The 26,170-nt window shown below is 31.9% G+C and overlaps 1 protein-coding gene across 1 annotated transcript; it reads right to left on the reverse strand.

Annotated features, from left to right (window-relative positions):
- LOC109336320 (probable aspartyl aminopeptidase) lies at window positions 8,474-14,785 on the reverse strand. Its single transcript, XM_019572847.1, has 10 exons — window positions 14,472-14,785; window positions 14,253-14,388; window positions 13,799-14,071; window positions 13,173-13,320; window positions 12,722-12,961; window positions 11,879-12,011; window positions 10,961-11,142; window positions 9,221-9,333; window positions 8,682-8,828; window positions 8,474-8,635 (listed from the first exon to the last, which is right to left on the reverse strand). Exons 1-9 carry the CDS (start codon window positions 14,716-14,718, stop codon window positions 8,720-8,722), a joined length of 1,581 nt encoding a protein of 526 aa, XP_019428392.1. The 5' UTR covers window positions 14,719-14,785; the 3' UTR covers window positions 8,474-8,635; window positions 8,682-8,719.

Genomic DNA, 26,170 nt, shown 5'->3' on the forward strand with positions numbered 1-26,170 from the left:
GCGGTCATGGGTTACGTACACTCATTTTCTCACACTCCCTTGTATAGCAACTTCAACGATCTTCCTATATGGGTTACAATATGTTCATACCTTGACTCGTTGTGTGTTTCATTTAAATAAAACAATGGTGAGTTCAAGTGTCAAGGGTGGAGTATTATTGTTGGGTTGGAGATTTGGAGATAACATTCAGCGGCAAAGATTATTAGTATGTTAGGGTATGGGTGGGGTAGGTAATATTATACTCATTCTTGCACCCATCTTATTTGATTTTTAACCCCTCCCAATCCTCATTAAATGGGCAAGTCCTCTATCCATTGTGGTGGGTCACTGGGTAATTTTTGCAGGTATGGCACATGGATTCCATTGCATTCCTTACTTTAAACTAATAATGCATACACATAAGGTTCTATAATGTATTCAATTTTTTACAAAACTAGTGGATACTATAATGAACTAATGATGTATAATATATCTATTATAAACACCAATCATCCTAATTGGTGTTAGCCAATTGTGTTAGATACGTTATTGAGATTAAAACCATAGTAGTTAACTAAAGTAGAAACTAAACTAAGAAAAAATAGGTGGATAAAATCAAAATTGTTTACTTTAGGGTTTAAAGATTGTTTATGCCATTAAATATCCTCATGCCTTAATCAAAATAATTTTTATTTATTTAGTAGGTCGTGCAGTGCACGGGTGACGGGTTGATTCAAGATATTTATTATTTAAATATTAAAATATTTATAAAAATGGGTCAAAGTTATTAAAGTTTGAATACGTGAAAAACATTGAAAAATAGATATACAAAAATACTGTTTGCGGTTAGGTTTGGCAATGACATTGAGTACGAACAATTCAAAAATTGATTGAAACTTGACTGTATTTAGTTCTATAAAGATGATATTTGATATGAGTGATTTTGTAGACTTTGTAATTATGTTTCAAGTTAGTTAGGAAATAGGCTATAAATAGAAACTTTTCAAATGGTAGTTAATAACAGATTTCCATTTTTTAGGAAGTTTCAAAAACTTCTTCTTCTTCTTTCTTCAAGTCAAATTCTTGTAAATCTTGATTGATTCTAATAAGAAAGTTCGAATTCCTTTCTCAAATTATAGAAATTCCTACGCTTATTCCATTGAATTCATCGGTTCTTATGTGATTCCTTGAATTCTATAAAACAACCACATCAATTGGTATCTAGAGCTTTTTTTTTCTGGGGTGAGGAATGGCAGAGTCCACGCGTATGCAAGCTGCTGCAAGAGAAATTGAAGAACGATTGGAAACGCGCCTTTCGGATAAACTAGAACTACGTCTCGCTGAATTGGTAAGCTCAATGCAGAAATCCATGGCGGAATCTGTTAAACAATCAGTGGAAGAGGTTCTCAGGCAGAACATGGCATCAGAAGGATCATCATTGCCGAACAAATCAGGCATGGGGAGTGGAGATCACCACCATTGCAATCAAGGTGAGCGTGCTAATAACTACTCATATGCGTGTCACACACGGTTATCTAGGATAGAATTACCTAGGTCCAATGGAACCAATGTGAAGGAGTGGTTATATCAGTGTGAAACGTATTTCATGGTGGACAACACTCAAGAGGAATTTAAGGTCAAACTGGCTATAATGCACTTTGAAGGTAAAGCCTTGAACTGGCATCACGCCTATGTGAGGTCAATGTGGGTAAACTCACTACCTACCTGGGGTGAGTATGTGAAGACACTAATTGAAAGATTCGAGGAGGTTTGTGATGACCCTATGGTAGAATTGATGAAACTTAGGCAGAAGGGCACCATAGTTGAGTATCACGAAGAACTCGATGCCATCATTACAAGGTTGGATCTCTTTGAAGACTACATTCTGAGTTATTTTCTGGGTGGTTTGAAGAACGATGTACAGATGATGGTACACATGTTTCAGCCCCAAACTGTAAGGAAGGCCTTCACCTTGGCTAAACTGTATGAAGCTGCTAGCCCTACCATCTAGAACCAAGGAAGAGTCAAGAATCCTTTTTTTAGCAATACGGGAGGAAGATCCTTAATCAGTTCTAAACCGGCGTTGAATACTGATTCAAAAGGATTGAAAGAGAAGACAGGATTTAGCAGAAGCTTGACACCAACATATATGAATGAGAGGAGAACAAAGGGACTCTGTTACTTTTGTGATGAAACATATACACCAGAACATAGCTTGACTCACAAGAAACTACAAATTCATCTGTTATAGGTGGATGAGTTGGAGGATGAGGAGGTTGAGCTTGGTGGGGGGCATGAAGCAGTCATGAATTCAAGTGAAGAACCGCACATTTATGTTAATGCTTTAACTGGTGTGGCCAATTTTAGAACAATGAGGGTCACAGGTAGGTACAATAAAAAGCCTTTGCACATTTTGATTGATAGTGGCAGCACTCATAACTTTCTTGATAGGCAAGTAGCTGAAAGAATTGGGTGCATAATTGAGGAATTGCAACCTATCTTGGTTACTGTGGTAGATGGGACAAAAGTACCAATTTCTTCGGTTGTAAGGAACTTTAGTTGGACTCTTCAGCAAAGTACCTTCACCTCAGATATGATGTTGCTTCCATTGGGGTGTTGTGATGTAGTCTTGGGCATTGAGTGGCTAATCACCTTGGGGGACATTACATGGAATTTCAACAAGTTAACCATGGAGTTTTGCCTCCAAGGAAGAAGACATGTACTTGGGGTGCCACACAGTTTGAATGCAAATCTGTTAAGGCTCAACAGTTGGAGAAGGCTATGCTAATGGGGGTCCATCTCTCAATGATTCATATTGGTAGTGCAGAAGGGGGTCTCTTGTACACTTTAACAACTCATGCAGATGCTAGCCAGATTCCTCCAACAATTGAGTGCATACTACAAGCATATGTTGATGTGTTTGCTAATCCTTCTCAATTACCACCAGCAAGAGCAGAGCATGATCATAGGATTCCTTTAATGCATAATATGGATCTTGTAAACAAAAGACCATATAGGAATGCTAAGGAACATAAGGATGTTATTGACAAACTGGTCAATGATATGCTAAGATCAGGAGTAATTCAAACAAGCAATAGCCCTTATGCAAGTCTAGTTGTTTTGGTAGGGAAAAATGATGGTACTTGGAGACTCTGTGTGGACTACATGGAGCTAAACAAGGGCACCATCAAGGATAGGTTTCCTATTCCCTTAGTTGATGACCTCATGGATGAGCTACATGGCTCTAGTATCTTTTCTAAGATCGACCTGAGAGCGGGCTACCATCAAGTGAGGATGAGTTCCAATGATGTTCACAAGACAGCTTTCAGAACACATAGTGGGCACTTCGAATATTTGGTGATGCTCTTTGGCCTAACAAATGCTCCTGCTACATTCTAGAACTTGATGAACTCAGTTTTCAAGAAGTTTCTCAGGAAATTTTTGCTTGTCTTCTTTGATGACATTCTTATCTATAGCAGTACAATAGTTGAACACCTTGTGCATCTAGAGTTAGTACTTGCTAAGATGAGGGAACATCAATTGTTTGCTAAACAATCTAAGTGCTATTTTGGAGTTAGAAGGGTGGAGTACTTGGGGCACTTCATATCCAAGGAGGGTGTAGCCACTGACCCAGCTAAGATTAGTGCAGTCCAGAATTGGCCCTTGCCTCAAACATTGAAGCAGTTGATGGGATTCTTGGGGTTAGCAGGGTACTATAGGCGGTTCGTGAAGGGACATGGCACAATGGCTAAGCCACTCACCGAAATGTTAAAAAAAGATAACTTCAAGTGGTCTGCTGAAGCCAAATTGTCATTCCAAAAGGTGAAGGAGTTGTTAACCACTGCACCTGTGTTGGCTCTACCTAATTTTACACAACAATTCACAATTGAAGTGGATGCATCAGGGCAGGGAGTTGGTGTTGTGTTAATGCAAGGCAACCATCCTATTGCTTTTATTAGCAGAATGTTAAATCAGCAACAACAATCACTCTCAACATATGAAAAGGAGCTTATAGCTGTGGTTTTTGCAGTCCAAAAATGGAGGCAATATCTCCTAAACAAACACTTCATCATCAAGACTGACCATAAGAGCTTGAAATATATGCTGGATCAAAGATTGACCACTGAGTTCCAACAAAAGTGGTTGGTAAAGCTTATGGAGTTTGACTTTTCCATTGAATACAAACAAGGGAAGGACAATGTAGTAGCTGATGCTCTCTCTCGAATGGAAGGGGTTGAATGTCAAGCAATCTTGGTACACACTTTGAATTCAGATTTATTGGAAAGAATTCAGGGCACTTGGAACAATGATGCTAGCTTGTAGAGGGTGATACTCTAGTTAACATCTGATCCAGCTAAACACAAACATTATTCTTGGAATGGCCTCGAACTCAGAAGGAAGGGCAAATTGGTGGTTGGTAAATATGATTCACTCAGGCAGAAATTATTACAATGGTTTCATGAGGCAGCTTCAGGGGACACTCTGGGAGAAATGCAACTATCCAGAGGGTTAGAGAAGTGCTTTATTAGAAGGGGTTAAATAAGGATGTTAAATCCTTCATTCAGCAATGTTCTATCTGCCAGAGGTGTAAGTATGATACTTCTACTTACCCTGGTCTACTACAACCTCTGCCTATTACTGAACATGTATGGCAACACATCACTATGGACTTCATTGAAGGGTTGCCTATTTCCAATGGCAAGCAGATCATTTTTGTAGTAGTGGATAGGTTGAGTAAGGCTGCTCACTTTATCCAGCTTACTCACCCTTATACAGCTAGCATTGTAGCTCAAGCATTCATGGATAATGTGTTCAAATTGCATGAATATCCAGAATCCATAACCAGTGACAGGGACTCTGTGTTTATCAGCAAATTCTGGCAAGAGCTTATGGCCTTCCAAGGAGTACAATTACAGCTTTCTACATCTTACCACCCCCAAAGAGATGGACAATATCTGAGGTTTTCAACAGGTGTTTGGAGACATATCTTCGTTGTATGTGTACAGATACCCCTCAGCAATGGGTATGTTGGTTGCCACTAGCTGAATGGTGGTATAACACTACATTTCACACTTCCATACAAGCAACTCCTTATGAAGTGGTGTATGGTCAACCTCCTCCCACTTACTTGCCTTATTTGCCAGGTGAATCTAAGGTACAATTGGTGGACAGAAGCTTGGCTAAAAGAGAAGAGATGTTGAAGGTGCTTAAGTTTCATCTAAGAAGGGCCCAAGATAGAATGAAACAGTTAGCAGATAAACATAGAAGTGATAGGCAATTTCAGGAAGGTGATTTAGTCTATATCAAGCTGCATTCTTACAAGCAAATCTCAGTAGCAGCTAGGAGTAATGAGAAGCTTGCTCCTAAATACTTTGGCCCATTTCCTATACTCAGCAAGGTTGGATCTAGTAGTGTATGGTCAACCCCCTCCCACTTACTTGCCTTACTTGCCAAGTGAATCTAAGGTACAATTGGTGGATAGGAGCTTGGCTAAAAGAGAAGAGATGTTGAAGGTGCTTAAGTTTCATCTAAGAAGGGCCCAAGATAGAATGAAACAGTTAGCAGATAAACATAGAAGTGATAGGCAATTTCAGGAAGGTGATTTAGTCTATATCAAGCTGCATTCTTACAAGCAAATCTCAGTAGCAGCTAGGAGTAATGAGAAGCTTGCTCCTAAATACTTTGGCCCATTTCCTATACTCAGCAAGGTTGGATCTGTGGCTTACAAAGTGCAGATTCCAGAGCATGCTAAAATCCACAATGTGTTTCATGTCTCTCAACTGAAAAAGCATGTTGGGCAGGTCGTTACTTCCTCAATTCTTCCTTCTGCTACAAGTGTAGGTAGTCACGACAAAGAACCAAAGCTCATAGTTGATAGAATCACAGTAAAACGCAGAGGGCAATCAATAACCAAGGTTTTGGTTAAATGGAAACATCAATTGGTTGAAGATGCTTCATGAGAACTCTACTATGATCTATGTAAAAGATTTCCAAATTTTGATTCTTGAGGACAAGAATGTTCTTATGGGGAGGGCAATGATATGGGTGATTTTGTAGACTTTGTAATTATGTTTCAAGTTAGTTAGGAAATAGGCTATAAATAAAAACTTTTCAAATGGTAGTTAATAACATATTTCCATTTTTAGAAAGTTTCAAAAACTTCTTCTTCTTCTTTCTTCAAGTCAAATTCTTGTAAATCTTGATTGATTCTAATAAGAAAGTTCGAATTCCTTTCTCAAATTATAGGAATTCCTACGCTTATTCCATTGAATTCATCGATTCTTGTGTGATTCCTTGAATTCTATAAAACAACCACATCAGATCTATGAATCAAATATGTTGAATTTGAGTTTGAAATTAAATTGGTAGACAAATTAATTGAACATGAATCAAATATGTCATAATATCTATAATTCAAATATGTTTTTATATCTGATATTAAGAGTTGTTCTAACTTCACTTTCTATATATATATATATATTCTATATTATATCAACTTTAATGGGTAACTAATGTATGCAATGTTAATGTAATAGTTTTATATTGTTAGTCTATTATTTATTGTTCATTTTTATTATCATTGACTCTTAAAAAATAATACAAATGAGTGATAGATGATATACAGATTGTATATAAATTTTTATACTAAAAATATGTAAATGTTACACTTTATTATCATTTGTATATATAATCCAGTAAACCCTCTCAACGCTAATATAAATTTAAATTTAATAACTAGTTTTTTGAACTTTAATTAGCCTGAACTCAAGCTTAAAGTAGTTTGACATTAAACTTGGTCTGAAACTTGATCTGAGTGAAACTTATTAAAGTTGAGCTGACCAAGTACATTTTAAGATTTTAATTTACTGAAAGATTAAACATCCAGAACTTTAATAATGGTTCTTCGATAAAAATTGGCTGAAAATGTCGGTTTGAAAGTAGAGTTTAGAAAATACAAATGTTTTGATACTTGTTCAAAGAACTTAATTGTTTACCGTGATGCTACTCGTGGCTGGAGGATACGTATGATTGTCAAACACTAAGTGGATTTAAAGAAGTTACTTCCTGGTGTGAGGAAATATTTTATTCTCAACATATTATTGAGTTCTGACTTAATGTTTTGTAGCTTTCTGAACAAAGTGGTCACGGTCGTGGTAGATGAGAATCTGAACCCCCAGGTAAGACATCTCAAGATTTTATTACATGTATTCTCATAATTGAAAGTTTTACCCTAGGCCAAAAGGTGTTTGATAATGAAAGTGAATGAATTATCCTTGTTGCATTTTGTACAAGTCATAGTCAATATTGAGAGTGTTTCTTCTTGATTTCTTCACTTCTGAAGTACCTTCATGCGTGACTTATAATGTGTCCTTCATTTGCTGAGGAATCTCACAAGTAAATATCATGAAAAACTCATCATAATACAATAGATGTCCTCCTAACTATTCAGAATTCTCCCTTTATGATGAAAAATAGTATAATATTATGTACTATCATTGTACAGATTTATACATATTTAATATATTATCTATCATTAATTTAAATATTATTTTTTTGAAAATTAAATATGAACAATAAATGATACAATAACAATATAACAAACTCATACATTATGAGTATATACATATTATCTGTCAGAAATATACTATAGACCGAGAGTTTTATTCTGAAACATTTACAGTGAATCTAGCCAAGAATATGAAATTTCTCCTCCTATGATATTTCCATTGCCACCCAGCCTATGTCAAAGACCCGCATGACCCGAAAACATTAATCATAGGAACATTTTGGAAAATTAATCTCCAAGTAACATTAGCCACCACTCTCCATAATCGGATGGGGATCACCTATCCGTCTCATTTAGTGTCATCATCCAATCAGAAAATCTTATTTGATTAAAAATAAAAATTATAATAACATAAATTATACACTATTCTATGAAATTTGATTGATTTGATACATGGGGCAAGATTTTCTTGGGAGCCCTTATAGCATGGTCGTCCAATCTATGACCAGAGAATAGGAGAGACAAGTTACATTGAGTTGGTCAAAATATATTAATTATGACAAATGAGTGGTATGGATGTAATTCTATATGACTAGAAAGGACAAAAAAAAAATTAACTATAGAGATAATATACATAAACAAAATTTCGGATGCACGCCTCACATTAACGTGGCCTAAAAGATTAATTTATCTTATATTGAAATAGAGCACATCCTGTTTTTTGTAGCATTTGTTAGAAATATATCCTCTTCATGGTTTTTTTACATCAACCAATTATGCATGATTTGATTTTTTTGAAAAATAAATTATATAACTACATGATTGGTCAACACCGTGTAAACAATTGTACTCTTGTGCATTACAACTAAATCAAATCCACAAAACAAATGTATTGAATTCAGGGGAAACAGCTGATAACCTATCAAGTCTAGGTGAAATATGAGAATAAGCACTCACATTTCATGCTGCTACTAAATTAAATCCAAATTTCTAAGAACAATTGACTATAAATAAAACTTTCATCATTCAATGCATTTACAGTTTAGCATTTCATCAAAGTGAGAGAAGCTGAAAAGCTATCTAAGAAAGTTCATAATTTAAGGAGAATCAGGCTTTGTTCTCAGATTGAAGAAAAGAATCCAAAGCTATCTCAAACTATGTGTAGTTATGATTTTACTATCACTTCCGAGCTAATGCAACAATTATACCAATCATTAGGCTCAAGAACATAGCTCAGATGTCCACAGTTAGCATTTTGTCTATGCTTGAAAAGCTTTGATAGAATGCTTTGAAATGCTTGTAAGCAATGTCTATATCTTCCTTCCCACATATTTCTCTTATACTGCAATCCAAGTATGAGCAAACTCAGACAAATCATATTAAATGAAATTATGAACAATTGGCCATTTCATATGCAAGATCATAGAAGTAATTGAAACAACCCACAGATTATTAACATATAACATGGCTTCACACAGGCTTTGGTTAAATATAGGTTTCTGATTCTTTTAGCATTATAAATTAATGTGAAAGTACCAACAAGATGATGGTCTAGTGGTGTAAGACTCTACCAGATCCCAAGTATCGTATTAGACAAAAAGTCAAATGTTCAATTCCTGAGATCGACACTTGTTGGAAGGGCAACCAAACACCCCGAAAGGGATGAGTTCCTTATCAATAGGGTGAGGGATTACCCTTGGTTATACCAAAAGAATTAATGTGAGTCATTTATACCTGTGCATTGAAAGTTGAGCAATTCCACAGTCAATAGTTCGGATGCCAACTCCAGAAGCAAGTATTGGACCTATGGTTGATCCGCATCCCATATCATTTCTGACCACAAATTCCTACATGTTAAGGGAATAAATTCATACTTTAGATCTCTAGTCTCAATTATGTGATATAACAATCAACAAGAACAGAAATGAAGGCATGCCCTTATGGCCTTATCTACACATTAATTTTCATGTTTGATGATTCAAGCGTTTTACTATCTTCCTTATTCAAAAATTGCTTTCTAAACAGAGGATGAGACATCTCTAGGAAAGTATACTAACATCAAAAGTTACCTCCATATTATTACTATTAACTAATAATATGATTATGAAGTACAAAACAACTATTGGAAACTGACAAGCTGATCTTTTGCAACGCTACATATGCATATAGAAGTTAGAAACTCAATTAAAATGCTTCTTACAAGTTATGGAGTCCGATGTTACGTTTATAATGCTACAATAGCAGCTAAGCCTTAGTCCATACTGTCACAAGGTGAGATTGGTTAAATGGATGAAATGATAACAAATGTTATATCACAAATTATGTTTAATGACAAAACACTAATTTCTAAATATTTCATAATCGTTTTGTCTATGGTTTTTCTTGTCATCCCTTTGTCTCTAGAAATTGGATTAATCTCTATTTAATCTACTCTTCTTACTGAGACTTCTAACGGTCTCCTCCATACATTTACAAACCACCTAAGGAGTCATTCTACTTATAGTCATTAGTCGGAACTATCCCAATTTTCTTCCTAATGCATTCATTCATAATCCTATTTTGTCTATTGTGTCTACTCTCTAACGCAAACTTCTCTTCTCTGCTAGTTTACCGACCAATTTCAGTTCTATATAACATTGTGGTTCTTGTAGCTGTGGTAAAAAAAATTCTTAAGCTTGAGCGACACATTTATATCAAATATGACACCTGAAGCACTCTGTCATTTCATCCACCCCGCATAAATCTTATGATTTACATCTTCCTCAAATTCCTCATTATGTTGTATGATTGACTCAAGATACTTAAGTCCAGTATTTTGTGGTAGGTTTTCACCAAGAGTTTGTCCATCTCTTGCTAAACTTATATTTCATATACTTCGTCTTACTTCAATGTATACAAAAATCGTTTACTTCTAAAGCTTGTCTCCACATTTCTAGTTGTCTATTCAATTCTTCTACTGTGTCTCCAACTAGGTCAATATCATCCGTGAAAAACATATTGTGACATTGTCTTGGATATGCTCAGTAAGTATATCCAAGACCAATGTTAACAAGATGAGGCTCAGTATTGACCATTGGTATAGTCTTATAACAATAGGGAAATCTATTGAGACTCATGTGTATTCTGTGTGTTTATAATGCAATGGTACAAAGTTGTTTCTATTACATGAAATTTAAAATATTAAGGAAATAGGATGAGAGAGAAACATATTTTCCTGAAAGGACCACAGAAGTACTTTCTATTTCTTGTTTTATTTGTATATTTTCTCTTTTGAACAGGTTTTATTCCCAAGAAAGAAGATTATATAAGAAGGGCAGCACTACACGGTCAACTTTGAATGAATTGGTATAAAATACTATTAGAATACTTTCCTCTAGTCTCCTGATTAATACATGTGTCCATACCTTTATAATAACTTGTTTTACATTAAAAGTAGAATGTTTTTAAACAAATTAAATCCTAAGAAGGAATTACCTGGGTTGGAAGGTTATGGATTTTGCCAACTTCTTTAAAAAGAAAAGATGTGATTCCAGTGGTAGCATAACGCTGGTTGGCATTGTGCTTGATTACAAGTCCTTTCTGGAGCTGTGGTCGATGGAGTTCTTCGTGCTTATCCATAAAATTTGGATGAACGCCATGGGCCATATCCGCAGACACTGTTAGGCATAGAATCCACAAAATACTTTAGTGGCCATTAAGGATATTAAACTTAGTATTGCTTCTGTCAAATGTATTCTTCTTTTTTTCCTTCCTGAAATAAAACTAATATAGTGTTGTCACATTGACAATTTTACATCTAATCAAATGACAAACTTTCCATATTGCAGGACAAAATCATCTGCAGATTTTCTTAGAATCCTCAAACAATTAAATCTAGCAAGTAAATATAAACTTTAAGTAGTTTATTTTGTATCCAAAAATCCAATTTGACATCTTAATAGATCTAGGAAGTAGCAAGCAAAAGAGAGAAGCATAGAAACAGAATAAATACTAAAATCTAGGATTATTTCCTTGGTCATAACCCTTAAAATAAGTCCAGCAACACCTGATTGCAGTGGCTGGAACAGATCATGAAACCTCTTTTTACAATTTGAGCCACTAACTTAGACCCCACACCCACATCATTCTTACTTAAGATCAATTTACAAACCCTAAACACAAAAGAACTCTCAACAAAAGTCCATGATCTTTAAGCCTAAAGCCTTCCTAGGAGCCACTGCAGGTAGTTATTCTAGACCAACAACACATGTATTTTAATAGGAGCCTACACTAAAACGCATGATTGACAACTGAAGCTGGCAATGATCCGGTAATTTAGAACTGAACACGTGGTAACAACCTTATATTTGTGCATGGAAATTACTTTGGAAGGGTGAAAAGTGGAAGATATACCAAGAAATGATTGGCGAATAGTGCGCTCAAAGGAACCTTCACCGACATATTTATTTTCTAAGCTACCAATTACGCGTTTGATGGCCTGAAACATGGTTGGTGCACCAGCTCCTTGAACGGAATCTGAACCCACCTGAATAGCATCAGTTAGATAGCATTGAGAGGTGAATGATGAAATACCATGATAACATAATAAAAATGTGTCGTACCAACTCGTAAGTATGGAGAAAACCTATATTATCCTGGTGATTCATGTCTTGCATCTTTTGTTAATTGTTCAATTAAAGCAGATAGGAAGATCTTCCACTAATTGTTCCATGGAAAAATCATTCTCTTTATCAACTATATTTTAAAAATGCATTTTTCCATGGTGTCTTGCAAGAGGAAGTATGTAGAGCAACCAGTTGACTTTGTTGCTTAGGAGGAGTCTGGGAAGATTTGTTGGTTCAAGAGATTTTTATATGGCTTGAAACAACCTCTAGGCACCTGCTTTGGAAGGTGTACCGCTGAGTTAGTCCTAGCTTTTGGATTTTAGAACAGTTATGATATAATCACTCTGTTTTTGTCAGGCAGTCTAGTGGTGGTTGTAACTTGCATCCATAAGATGGTATACACTGTGGCTGATGATATATTGAAGCTGGGAGTGAAGCCCTACACTGTACTAAAGGCTCTTCAGTTTGGAGACAATAATTCCGTGCTGTTGGTGAATCCTAGCTTAGGTGGGTCGTTTCATATTGGAACAATTTTCAATATAATATATGCACATTATTTGTGAGCAAAAACGGAATAATATCTACCTTGTATAGAACATGAAGCATGCAAATTAAGTAAGAACAAAAATACCTCCTCATTGTCAAATAAAGCAACCATCCGAATTGCATGCTCACTTGCTAGGTCACCAGGAGATTCACTTGAATCAATAAGAGCCCGTAATGCACAATAACTTGAAGCAAGATTATCTAGTCTTCCAGAAAATATAAATTCATTGTTTCCACCTCCAAGGCAGCTAGGTTGAGTATCACAAACATTCAGTTCAACACTCACAATGTCATCAACATCACAATTCAATTCATCTGACAATATCTGAGAATTAGAGTTAAAGGTTATTGTAAAGAATAATAAGTAATAGATAGGTAAGTTATTGTTACAATAATAAGCTACAGATAGGTAAGATATTGTTACAATGAATAATATTCTAATGAAGTGAAACTAATTCAAATGCATGAGCATCGCATTTTGTTCAAATACTAGAGTACTTCAAATTCAACTTGAAAAAAGGATAAATAATAGCTACCTGCATAAGCAGTGGATGATGAGAAGCTTTAGAAGATAATGCTGCAGTCTTCTCTTTTGACCCTGAAGAAATTTCCTCAGGTTTCAATGAGAGTAAAGGAAGTAGATGAGTCTCTAGATTTGGCTTAAAACCATCCTGGTTCACTGTGCTAAACAATGAAACAAATCAGAGAACATGACAGAATCTGCAAGCATGCATGCTTCTTAGCAAAGAGCATTGGTATTTAGCAAAAAATGTCATTGAAAAAATGATACTGGGGCCAAACAGCCTACAAATATAGTTATTTTGAAAGTTTATAAAGCACAACGAAATTTCGTCAATATGGACAACAATGGTAGCATCTGAGTCTGTATAAACCATCAAGGTAAACAATATCTAAATTCTTTATAACTAGTACATGATTGAATTTGAATTATGAAACATCAACTTATTTCTTTAAATTCAATAATTATAAATGTACATTCAAGTAATTTTATAATGTAATAAATTTCAAATATATTAAGAAGAAACCAGCTCTAAATGTAGCTTCACATGAATTAAACATATACAATTAAACATACTATGATAATAGTTCACAAATAAAACTGCAATTTAATCACCATCTCATTAATGGAACAAATTTATACCGGTCAAGATGAATGGCAAGTGTAGGAATACGCAAAAGTGGTCTCTTGACTTTGACAAGCCTATGGACGTAAGAGTTACTGCTACTCCTCACAATGACACGCCCTGCAACACTTAAATCCCTATCAAACCAAGTATGCCATAAGCCAGCTCCATAAGTCTGCACATTCACCATCGAATAGTCGGCTTTCAACGTCACAAATTTTGGCTTCAACTTCAGACATGGGCTGTCCGTATGTGCGGCTATAACATGAAAACCATTGCCTACATTGTACCTTCAAGAATAACACAAATTCCATCAAAAGGGGAACTTTTTTTTTACCAGTAAGGGCTCCTTTCTTTATTCATATAACTGAAAACCATTTCCTACATTTTGCTCTAATGTACACATTAAAATTATTCAGATAACTGGAAAAAACAAAAACAAAGTTCTTTGTTGATAAAACATCATCTCACTTTTCACCAATAGCAAAAGCAACTAAAGAAGACATATTTCGTGTGAAGAAGTATCTTCCACCAGGTTTGAGATCCCATTCTTCATTCTCATCAAGAAGATGAAAACCCGCAGAAATTAATTGTCGTTTAGCTTCAGCTGCATATAATAGTATAATAGAGTTTTATGAATATATAATTATGAAATTGGACAAGGGATTTTAACGTATGAATTGTACGAACCAGTGGCGTGGAAGTGAGTCCAAGACTCGTTGAGATAATCGAGAAGGTCGCCAACAATGGAATTGGAATTGGAAATGGAGCAGAAAGTGCGAGGATGGAATTTGGGGGTGGAGAATTTGGGGAATGAGAAAAGAGAATTTGGGAAATTTCGGAAGAGAAAAAGAGATGATGAAGATGAAGAAGAAGAGGGTTTGAGTGAGGGACGATAAGAGTGAAGTAGAATTTGCGGGCGAGTTATGGATCCCATTTTCCCCTTGCCTTTAACGCTTTTTCATATCTCACCGCAAGCTTTCTTATATGTGTGGTCGCATGTGAAGGTAAGAGTGGCTTTGAGTGAACATTTGGAAGAAAAAAATGTGATTTTTGAATAAATTTGATTTGGATTATGGTTGAGTATAAATAAAGCACACCATTCGGTGTTTGGATGTTTTATAAGAAAATTTAGTGTAGAAGTTTTAATCAACTCTACAATTTTTCACTTTCAACAAACATGATTTTAGATGGTTAAAAGGTGGTCATGCAAAGATGTAAAATGAGTCTTCTCCTCTAAAATCATTCATTCTACATAATCAAGACAATAACATATATTACATATAAATCAATATTTTTAAAAAGCCATTATTTTATGATACATATTACTTTTCTTATGATAAAGGATAATTGATAAAAAATATATCATTTTTCTTATCAAATATATCTATACTAATAGATAAAGAGAAAACATAAAATAATTTTCATGAAGTAATTTATATTTCCTATTTTACCATTTATAATTCTAATTTTATGTTTCTAAATATTATATATCTCTTAATGTAAATTAATGTTTCCTTTTTTAACTGCTACATCAATTATTGAACCTCTCATTTCCAAACTAATGTGGTCGAATGGATAAGTGAATTATATTGATTGTGACATAAAATATGAAACGTGGTTAAATTACTTAGGCATGACAATTTACTTACATTTTTAATCTCTAGTATATATCTCATGATAATTTTTTTTAATAATATAACATGAAGATGATAATTTTCTTAAAATAAGAATGCGAATGATCGGCACGGAGTGACTGGTATGAAATGTCGATAGGATAGTTAACAAGAATGTCTAAATATGTTTATCTATCTTTTCTATCACATAGGTTTTACTCTTCCTCTCTCACCTTTGGAGTGGTACCACCAAGAAGTAGAGTTGCGTTCCTCATTCACCATCAGCCCCTCGTCATTGCCTTCGAAGTGAAACTTCATCATAGCCCATTGTGTGACCACTACTATCCGCGAGTCCTCACAATATAGAAGTGAGAGTGAAATGCAGGACTTCAAATTTGTGAAATTTAGAATGGTAATTAGAATTGAGAGGAAGTCGGGATATCAAATTGAGAATTTTCTTACATATGTAGTTCTTCACAATATATTTTATCCAATTTGTATAGTTTTCCTTTTGTGAGGCCTTTTAGTTTTTAACAAGTATAAAATTGATACAATCCAAGTATTATGGGGTTTGGAGATAGGTTTTTACCCTAGATTGTGATGAAATATGAATTGATCTAAACCAACTATTTTTGATCGATTTGGTTCTCTAATCTAGCCAAAATAAATCTTATCCAACATATTGCAGGGTTAGTCAAACTTAACTCACAATAAGTAGATGCCACTCAGAGAGACGAGTTGTGATGTAGAGATAGAGAAACGTATCAAAGTTACCCATCACTAAATTCTAGAAAGACCAAAAGGTTGTGGGGTTGATTCTTATGAGCGACACTTATTGGGAGGGACAACTACAACCCCAAACTAAATGAATTAATTTCTTACCCAAAAAGATGAGAGAATACTATTTAATACCAAATATGGAACCTACCCATATGTTCTCCATCCCATAGGATGTTCTTGGTAACCAATAATTGATAAACGGTAACAAGTTTAAGTTTGTGTGAACACTTTGATGAACCAAGATTCTTTCCCGAAACATAGAGGACATATGTGAGGATTGATATGATGTGTAAACTTTAGTTAAGTCATTGCTCTAAGTCGGTGATTAGATGCTAATGAAGCTTCTGAGCAGTGAAGGATATGTATGATACATGGCATAGAAAGGACGATGATGTTTATGTCCTAGACAAAGAATGATAATTATCCTTTCAAAATAAATGAGAAGAATAATGGTCATTTTAGGTGAACCCTTAGGATTTGTTTGGGAGTTGGAGTTTAGAAGGGAAAGAATGGAAATAGAAAGTTTGGGAGTCATGAAATACATCTGTGAAATGACTCTCAATCTAACTCTCAAACAAACTATTAAGCCTTGTTTGGGAGTATGGTTTTTGAGGTTTGAGAGTTGGATGAAGGAGATAAGAAGGTTTTGGAGGGTTTCTTAGACCCTCCAAAACCCTCCATGTGTCTATTTTTAAATTTCCTCCAATTTTAGGTTTTTGAAGATAAAATGTCAAAATAACTAAATATTTTTAGTAATATTATATAATTATACATTATTGTTCATTACCCATTGTTAATTACATTTTAAATGAAAAATAAAATAATAATATTATATTGTCATTAGTTTACCCTTCCTCATCTAAATTTCATATTCCCAAACAAGAAGGAAAATTATTTCTTTCATTTTCCTTCCACTTCCTCTCTCTTCATAACCCTTTGATCCATCTCCTCCTCTTTTCATCATAACTTTCAAACAAAGCCTTAATGTATTATATGAGTTTAACAATCATAACAAGCATGTAACTTTTAAGTGGATGTTCATACCATAATAGTCTAACATTGGAATAGCTCTCTAAAGTAGAGATATTGTCAAGTAACAATATGGTGCCCAAACATATCTTGTGTACTTGGAGAAGACACTTCTGAGAATTGCACTACTATGGAACAATTTTCGAAGTGTTCCAATGGTATAAAATGCTTGAGTTGTCTAAGAATACATATATAACACTTAATCACACTTTTTAAGAATGAAGGATATGAGAAAGGCATAGAAAGGACAATAATATGGAGATAAAGATCACTTGTTTCAAGTTGGTGTTTTCAATCCTGTCCAATCTAATAATATGGTGTCACATAATTTCTATTTAATTTCAACAAAGGGAATGAGAAGATACATAACAATGAATATTTTTTAATGATATATATGACACTATATTATTGGGCGGAACAGAGTTAGAGACATCAACTTATGACATGTGATCTTCATCCATAACATGAATGTTGTGAAGGTCGTTTTCAGATAAGAATGCCTATTATTAAGGTATTAAGCTATAAGTTATTATACTATTAAGAATTAAGAGTAAGACTATATTAAAAGATAACTTTTCAATTCATGTCCTCATTATGGATAAACAATACACTATTAAAAAAAAGTAACCTAAGGTGATGATGACCATACAAGTATCATCATCTTACGACATAAGAACATTATAGAAATATTAATGTAATATCAATTATTAAATTTAAATGATCAACTATCATATCTTATTCATTTTCTAATAAACCACATAACAAATATCATAACACATATCCTATCATTATTGGCCCTTTAAAATCAACCTTTGTCGTCAAGGTTGGATAATTGTTCTACAAATGCACTAGATTGTTCCATTAAATTTGAAAGGATATCACTTTCTTCTCCATGATATTTGATTTTGTCCACAAATATAAGATTGGGCCAAAATATTTGATCAATTGAAAAGCCCAAATCATTGTCGAGGTTAATATTTATCCAAGGCTGCAAAAACTTCTCCACATTAATGACAATGGTATGTGCACTTTCAATAATACTAAAAAAAAAATTCTCTCCAAATAATTGCAATAGGTTTAGGCAGAAATTTAGATCCAATTAAGAGGTCCAAGTTCTAAAAATCTAATTTGTTGCTCTGACTCATATTTGTAACATAAAGGAGGTAACAATGAACAATGTTGAAGAAGACCAACTTAATGAAACGTAGTTACTAGAAGAGGTACATGATAACATATTTCACTTACCACTCATTCACGTTTTAAAATATTTTCAAAGTTTTGTAACAAAATCACAGTCCATATAACAAAATGTTCTAACCGAAAAACATTCAACAATTACAAATTACTATTTGCCAAATTCTCACTCTACCTCTCCATTTCATTTTCAAACGGTAACAATTTATGAATTATGTAATTTTTTTTCTTAAACTTTGATTATATTGTGGGTTGCTTTTGTGTCTTTGATTTTGCATTGGAAAAATGGTTTTAGATGACAAACTTCACATTTTTTTTAAGAGGTGTCAAAATCAACTTGATCAAAGACTGTGGGCTTATTCTTTTTGAAAATATAATTCTTTTATAATAAATTTCAGCATATAAACATATGGGTTGACAGACATGTTAGTGTCAACGTGTATGTAGTGAGTATATATATGCACCTCGCATTATTTATAATTTTGCATAATAATTATAAACATAAATTCAAAAGTTATTTTTTCTGTAATTAAATTTTGAAAGTGAAAATTGAAATTAAGAAGTGTTGCTTTTGAATTTTGATATTCATGATGTTATTTGGCTGGATACCTAGCTAGTCAGCTGGCTCATTTCTCTTGCCCAGCTGATTTACACTTCTTGTAAACCTTATATCTTTCTTAATAAAAGGTTTCAACTTTAAAAATAATAATTAAATAAAAATAAAGAAATGTGCTATACATAACTTTAGCGCTATAAAACTAAATATGAATAGAATTTGTTTTTTATTAACCTTTCATTAATGGAATCGCGTGTAACTAAATAAAGAAAGAAAGTCAATCAAGACCAAATAATAAACCATTAAAAACTAATATTAAACAAAGTATAAGACGTGTAATATTAATAGATGGTTATGGGGAAAAAGAATTTTAATTTATGGCTAAGAACCAAAGAGAAAAGTTGAGAAAGAGACGAGATTCAAGAGTGTGCATTATTCTCTTAAAAAATCACGTGGAAAGGTAGCGAATACATTTGTTATGTGTTCTAACTCGAGTAAAGTACAAAACTTCACTTTTGCTTTTGATTTATGTTAAGATTGTAAGAATATTCCTTATCAAAATCCTGAAGGGAAGCTTAGTATTCAATCTCCATGTTTCGGAAGTTAGTTTGTCACTTAAGTTTTAGAAAGATAAAATGAATATATGAGAATTATAAAATATAGTTATAAAATGACTTTCAAAATCTTGTATTTTCTTTCATTCCTTCTAAATTTCAATTCACGAACCTTTTATGATATGTAGATAAGATCATTGTTACATATATTGTTTTTCATTTGTTGAAGAGACCATTAGGGATACCTGGCCTTTGATTCATTGAAGGGACAAATAGCTTGACTCTCTCCAGTTATATCCAAGTAGTACAATTAATTATATTATCAATGCCATGGACTTACCAGACACGATGTTCTTTCGGCCAACACGTGGTTCAATCATCATCAAAATATAATTATTTCTATTATCAACTTAAATTGATTGAGATCTCATAACCATGTGGTCAAAACATATCTATAGATAGAACCAATTAAAATGTGTTAATCCAACACACTCAGATTAATAAAATATAACGTTTGCTTTATTTGTTGGAGTAAGAAAAATACATAAAAAGTGTGATTCGGTATGGTATGAGAAGTTTATATACACACAGTCTTAACCTTATAAATATTTATTTTTAGGATTCGAACTATTAACAACTTTATTATTTCTCTAAAGAAGTATATTTCTAAATTACAATTTTTTTTCTGTTTGCTTGATAATATTGGTTACATCATGCCTAAATTTTCACTGTTTTCTATTAGGACTTGGCTAACATACTTCTTTTTAATATAATGCAAACATCATTAATTTACATTATCTAGCCAGATTTGTTTTATTGGACTTGATAGCACCAGAATGATGATAATATAGTGTATTATTCCATCGAATTTGCATTAGTAATGCTTCATATTACTTAAATTTACACACCACTATATGCGCATATAAACATATGCTTATTGCTGCCTGCTAATAGCTACACCACATATATATAAAACCAAAATAATATATCTAATTAGCTATATCATTAGTCTAATTAACTCGTCTCTTGAATAATTGAATGATAAGGGAATATAAAAGTTTAGGCTGGACAGATAATAATATTTTTGGTTATTTAACCTTTCCTTGAAGAAGATAATTAAACAAAGAATCTAATTCATTACACAAACCTTTGATATTTACAATAATATGCCTCCTTCTCCTGGAATATTCCTGATATGGACCATATGTAGCCTATGGATGACTTTGATGGGAATCCTGAAAATGTTTGTGAGTTAATATTGAAATAATTTTTTTTGAAAGAGATAGAATAATCTTATAAGTATATTTTATAACCCTGAAGTCTTTTATTTTTTTATCTCTCTTTAAAATTCAACTCACAGATAAACATGTTTACTTTGTTTTTGTTCTACTCATAGATAGAGAACTATGTATATGAAAACAATAAACTATAGACAAAACGCTCCAACTGCACTTTTTATTTTGTTGTCTATTTTAGTTGTTTATTTAGCATGTTCGCTGCTGGCGGCAAATGCATGATAATTAACATAATTGAATCAAGATGATATCTAAATTCAAAAAGTCTCCGACATTAAAAAATAAAAGCATAATCATATAGCAATAGGCCTATAGCATATCACCGCCATGAACTCAAATAGCAACAATATTACACGGTCATGTTAATTCAAAATTTTAAATATTTATTATTATTATTATTATTATTATTATTATTATTATTGTTGTTTTATTATTATTGCTTAGACAACATATAAAATAAGATACTGGGGTTTTGATACACACCACTGAATTTATTAGTTTAGAAAAGGAAAAAAGAAGCAAGATACTGGGGTTTAAACACAAAGGGTAAATAATATTGTAAATACACTAGATAGCTGCGCTGCTCCTAAATTATTAAATTAATTTTAAATTCTTTTACTACTTTGTTCCACAAATACTTTTCAAATTCAGATTGTGTGATTTTGAAAATGGAGACTTAACATAGGCTTGAAACTTTCACATTTCTATTTTTAATAGCAGTTGCATGCTATTTATATGTGAGAATAATCTCCTTCAGCACATGCCAGTTTGATCTATAGTGATATCATATAGATTAGGGTTGGCCACAAATCAAATTAATTTGACATTTATTTAAAACTTACACTTTATTTAATTTTATAAATTTGATTCATCAACCAAACAAATTGAATTTAAGTTAAAAATCAAACTCAATAAATAAACAAATGAAACTCAAACCAAATAAGATTCTACTTGTTGGGTTAATGATTAATTTCGAATATATATATATATATAATAAATGCTTTCATGTAATTGATAAAAACAATTACTATTGTTTGATATTTAAAATGGAAAAGAATTATGAAACCAAGAAGAGCAGGTGAATATTGGCAGGGAAAAAACAAATCTAAGGTTTGAGGTCTTGACAACTTCTATGCTTTAATTTATTGGCTTATTATTTAATTAATCAATTGGCTTACTTTGTGATTACTTGCTATAAACTCAAATTTGAGTACCTCAACAGCCGGTTGATGCTGGTGAATTTGGGACAAGGATATTATATCCTAATTCTATTCTCATGCACCAAGCCAATTAAATTTCATAGAATAATGTACATATATTAATTTATGATATTATAATTTTTAATTTTAATCAAATAAAATTTTCTGATTGGATGGGGATACCAAATGGGACACCAAATAGGACAGATGATCCCCATATGTGAATTTGCCAATAATTAAATAATTAATGGACCCATGGAAGCAAGAAGGGTGATGAAAAATCACTTTAAGAATTACACTTTGATTGATATTACCAACTTTAATTTTTTATCACAATACTAATTTACTGTGTTCAAAGCATATATCAACCCCAACATGAAATTAAATCGACATTCATGTTGATCTGACCAGTAGAATTCACTCTTATTAAAGTTATTTAGTTAATATTGCAAATGAGTTTATCTAAATAAATATTATATGAATAATAATACTTTGATTGTTAATGGAAATTGAGGGGGACAATGTGATCCACAATGTCAAGTAGGTTGACTAATTAATTGAAGATCCTCAAGATCATATTTTGGAATATTCTCACTTTTTATTGTATGGATGGGAGACTGACATTATGAATTGAATCTACTGAGTAACCTAATTAATTAGTGATGGATTGGTTTTAATAAAAAAAAAGTTTCCATACCTAGCAAATAATATACTTAGTAAGGTCATTTTGCATAAACTAACTTGTCTAGGGTGATTAGTAAGCCAATGCAATGGGTTTTGACCAGTTTAGAAAGGGGGAAACAAAGGAGAATAAAAAAAAAACCGAACTGGACATCAAATCATAAGAGGTTACATATTAGGTTTAAACAGTTAAATTGTTCGGTCGGGCTTGATGATTTTATATATAATTAATAAAAAAATTATAATTTTATATAAATGTAAAATTTTATATAATTAATAATTATATATAATTATATTGAAGTAGCATCTCATCATTTTTTGGACTTGAATAAAATAAAATATTATAGTAGTATTATGCTTTTTAAATTTTGAAGTGAACCATCTGATTTACTTCTGAGTTATTCTAGTTTAACAGGGTTTAACACAGTTAGATCGAAATTTTCTCGTTCAAAGCAGTTCAATCCTCATTCAGTTAAGACTGCAAATTAAAACCGTTTTCAAGTTCAGTCAGTAATTAGACCGGTCAGACCATCTAGTCCAGTCCGATTATCACAACATTGAAAAAACAGTAAAAATGATTTTATGCAAATAAAAATACAAACATCAACTAGGAAGCAAAATAATATTCTAGAGATCACAAATAGAATTCCACTTAACTTACCTAACTAGTTCTGATATAAACAGCCTAATTAATATAGAAGAAAACGCTTAGTTGGAGGATATTTTAGCCGATTTAGGCATGGGATATTTTATGTGTTTTTTAACCATGTGACTTTTTGTGTGGAAATTAAAGGATAGTGCTTGAATTATGAAGGATTATTATGGACACCAATAAAAATTTCTACAGAATATTTAACATTTGTGCATTTTTAGGATTAAAACTTGTAAGATTTCTAATTAAAGTAAAACAAGAATCATGAATTCACTTCACAGTTAAATTTTGAATGTTTTTAATATAAGATAATTAAAATTTGAGTAAAGACTAAAAAAAAATATTTACAAAAAAACATTTAGTGTCTCAATTTGATCCTTACTGGAAATGTTATTTCTTCTCTAACAATTTTTAGGTACTCTTTAATCCCTTTACGGGAACTATTTCAGCCGCATTAAAAACTTTTAAGGATTATGTTGAATTTTTTATATGTTAAGAATCAAATATGTTTTCAATTTTTAAACCAAATACAGACTAGATATATTAATAAGTATTGGCCCCTTGAAATTCTATCTTCTTAGAACTTTCTCTTTTCCCATTTTTGTCAAAAGCCTAACATACCCACAGAATTTTATTTAAACCATTAATCATATAACTTGATTTTCATTTAAAATTATATTTTTGATGAAAGTTTATTTCTATCAAAATGAAGAAGATCAAATATTCTAAAATATTAGTTTTATAATGTTTATCTTTCTTTTTAATACTATCTCATCACACATTTTGTTTTAACAAATATTATTTATCATATTTTTTATTAGTTTTAAATATTAAGTTTAGTATAATATATGTGTATATATAATTTTATTAATATGCAATTTAATTAGTGAATTATTAGTTAAACTGATAAATCATCTTATCAATATGGTGAAGAGAAAGACATTAATAAGGATGTTTTTCCTTTTCTTAACTTCCCTTCTTTAATATTTTGTTTGGTTGAAAAGTTGAAAAAGAGAGAAATAGAATAGGGAGAAAGAGAGAGGTGAGAAAGAAAAATAAGAGAAATAAAGTATATTGTGTATTGTTTGGTATGAGAGAAAGAGAAAAGAAATAAAATATAAAATGTAAACATAATTTTTTGAATCACAAAAATACTCGTATACTTAAAAGAATATGGAAAAAATATTTTAATGCTAATTAAAATTTTAAGAATTACATCTATAAAATTTATTATAAAAAGAGTAAATACAATTTTAGTCCCTCATATTTTTTAAATTACTAGTTTGATCCCTCAAAAATTGAAAACCGAAAATGGCACCCCAAAATTTCAAATGTGTGTCAAATTAGTCATTTTAACATGTTTTATAGAGACTAATTTGACCTTAAAAATGATTAGTTTAACTTACATTTGAAATTTTTTGAAACCCTTTGAAGTTTTCAAATTTTTGAGAAACGAAAATGGTAAAGTCGAAAAACTTGAATGATTGAAATGAGTATTTACTCTTATAAAACTTATGTTAATTTAATTTTAAACAATATTTATGAAGTAAGAAAATATAAAAGAAAAATAATAGTGAAAAACATTTGTCAATAAATAATAATAAAATATGGAAAGTCGTTAAAGAGATTGATTTTGTCATTTCATTTTTCTATCACTTTCTCCTCACATATGGTGAGAAAGAATTTTGGTATCATATATTTTTTAGTTAATTATACTGACATCCTATGAGTTTTAGTGAAATTACACAAATTATCTCTCACTTTTCTACACCTACACAAAACCTCCCATAGTTTTTATATTGTCATTACACTAACCACACATGTGCATGAGAAATAAGTATAACCTTTTAAACAAAAAATGTAATAAATGCAATTAATTTAAACAAAATATAGTACATTGTGAGAAAAAATCCAAATAATATACAAATCAATGCACCTTTATTATTTTTTATTACAAAATGCATCAAAAATTCTAAAGAGATATTGTTTAAATCGCTCTTATACTATATCATAACGAACCAAAAATAATAAAGATGTATCGACTCATATATTATTTGGACTTGTCTTCACAATATATCATGTTTTGTTTAACTTAATTGCATTTATCACATTTTTTGTTCAAAAAATTACATTTATTTCTCATGCATGGATGATCAGTGTAATGAAAGTATAAAATTATGGGGTTTGTATAGATGTAGAAAAATGAAGAATGATTTGTGTAATTCACTGAAACTAATGGATGTCAGTGTAATTTACTCTATATTTTTTTTATTTCTCTCACCCATTACTTTTTTCTTAACCAAACAATAGAAAAATTCATTTTCTTTATAACTTCTCTCCTCTCCACTTCTTTTTCTCTTTCTCCAATCATTATAAAGTTAGAAATATTTATATCATTCAATAAGGAGTAAGTTTTTTAAATTTACTTCTCATCTTAACTATTAATTTTAGTAAAATTTAATTGTTTGAATTAATAAGTAAATCCGAACCATTAGATATTACTAGAATTAATGACTATGATAAAAAACTTACTCTCGGAGTAAGTGGATCTCCCTCGTATATTAAATAGGCTAACTTTCCATGTGAAAAATATAATATTGTTTATTCAGAATGAACTACTGTATCTTTATGAGAAAATGAGTTGTACATTAACGTTCTAAACTTTATTTTTACAATGACAATATATTCTTTATCATTTATATATTAATAATTATATGATAAGTAATGTGTCGATGATATAAAATTACACTAATATTTTCTTTACATTATATAATGTCTATTTTTATATGAATATAACCAAAATGTAATAACTTTCTTTTCAGATAAAACTTTC

The sequence above is a fragment of the Lupinus angustifolius genome, chromosome LG20 (assembly GCF_001865875.1).
Source record: "Lupinus angustifolius cultivar Tanjil chromosome LG20, LupAngTanjil_v1.0, whole genome shotgun sequence".
Taxonomy (NCBI): Eukaryota; Viridiplantae; Streptophyta; class Magnoliopsida; order Fabales; family Fabaceae; genus Lupinus; species Lupinus angustifolius.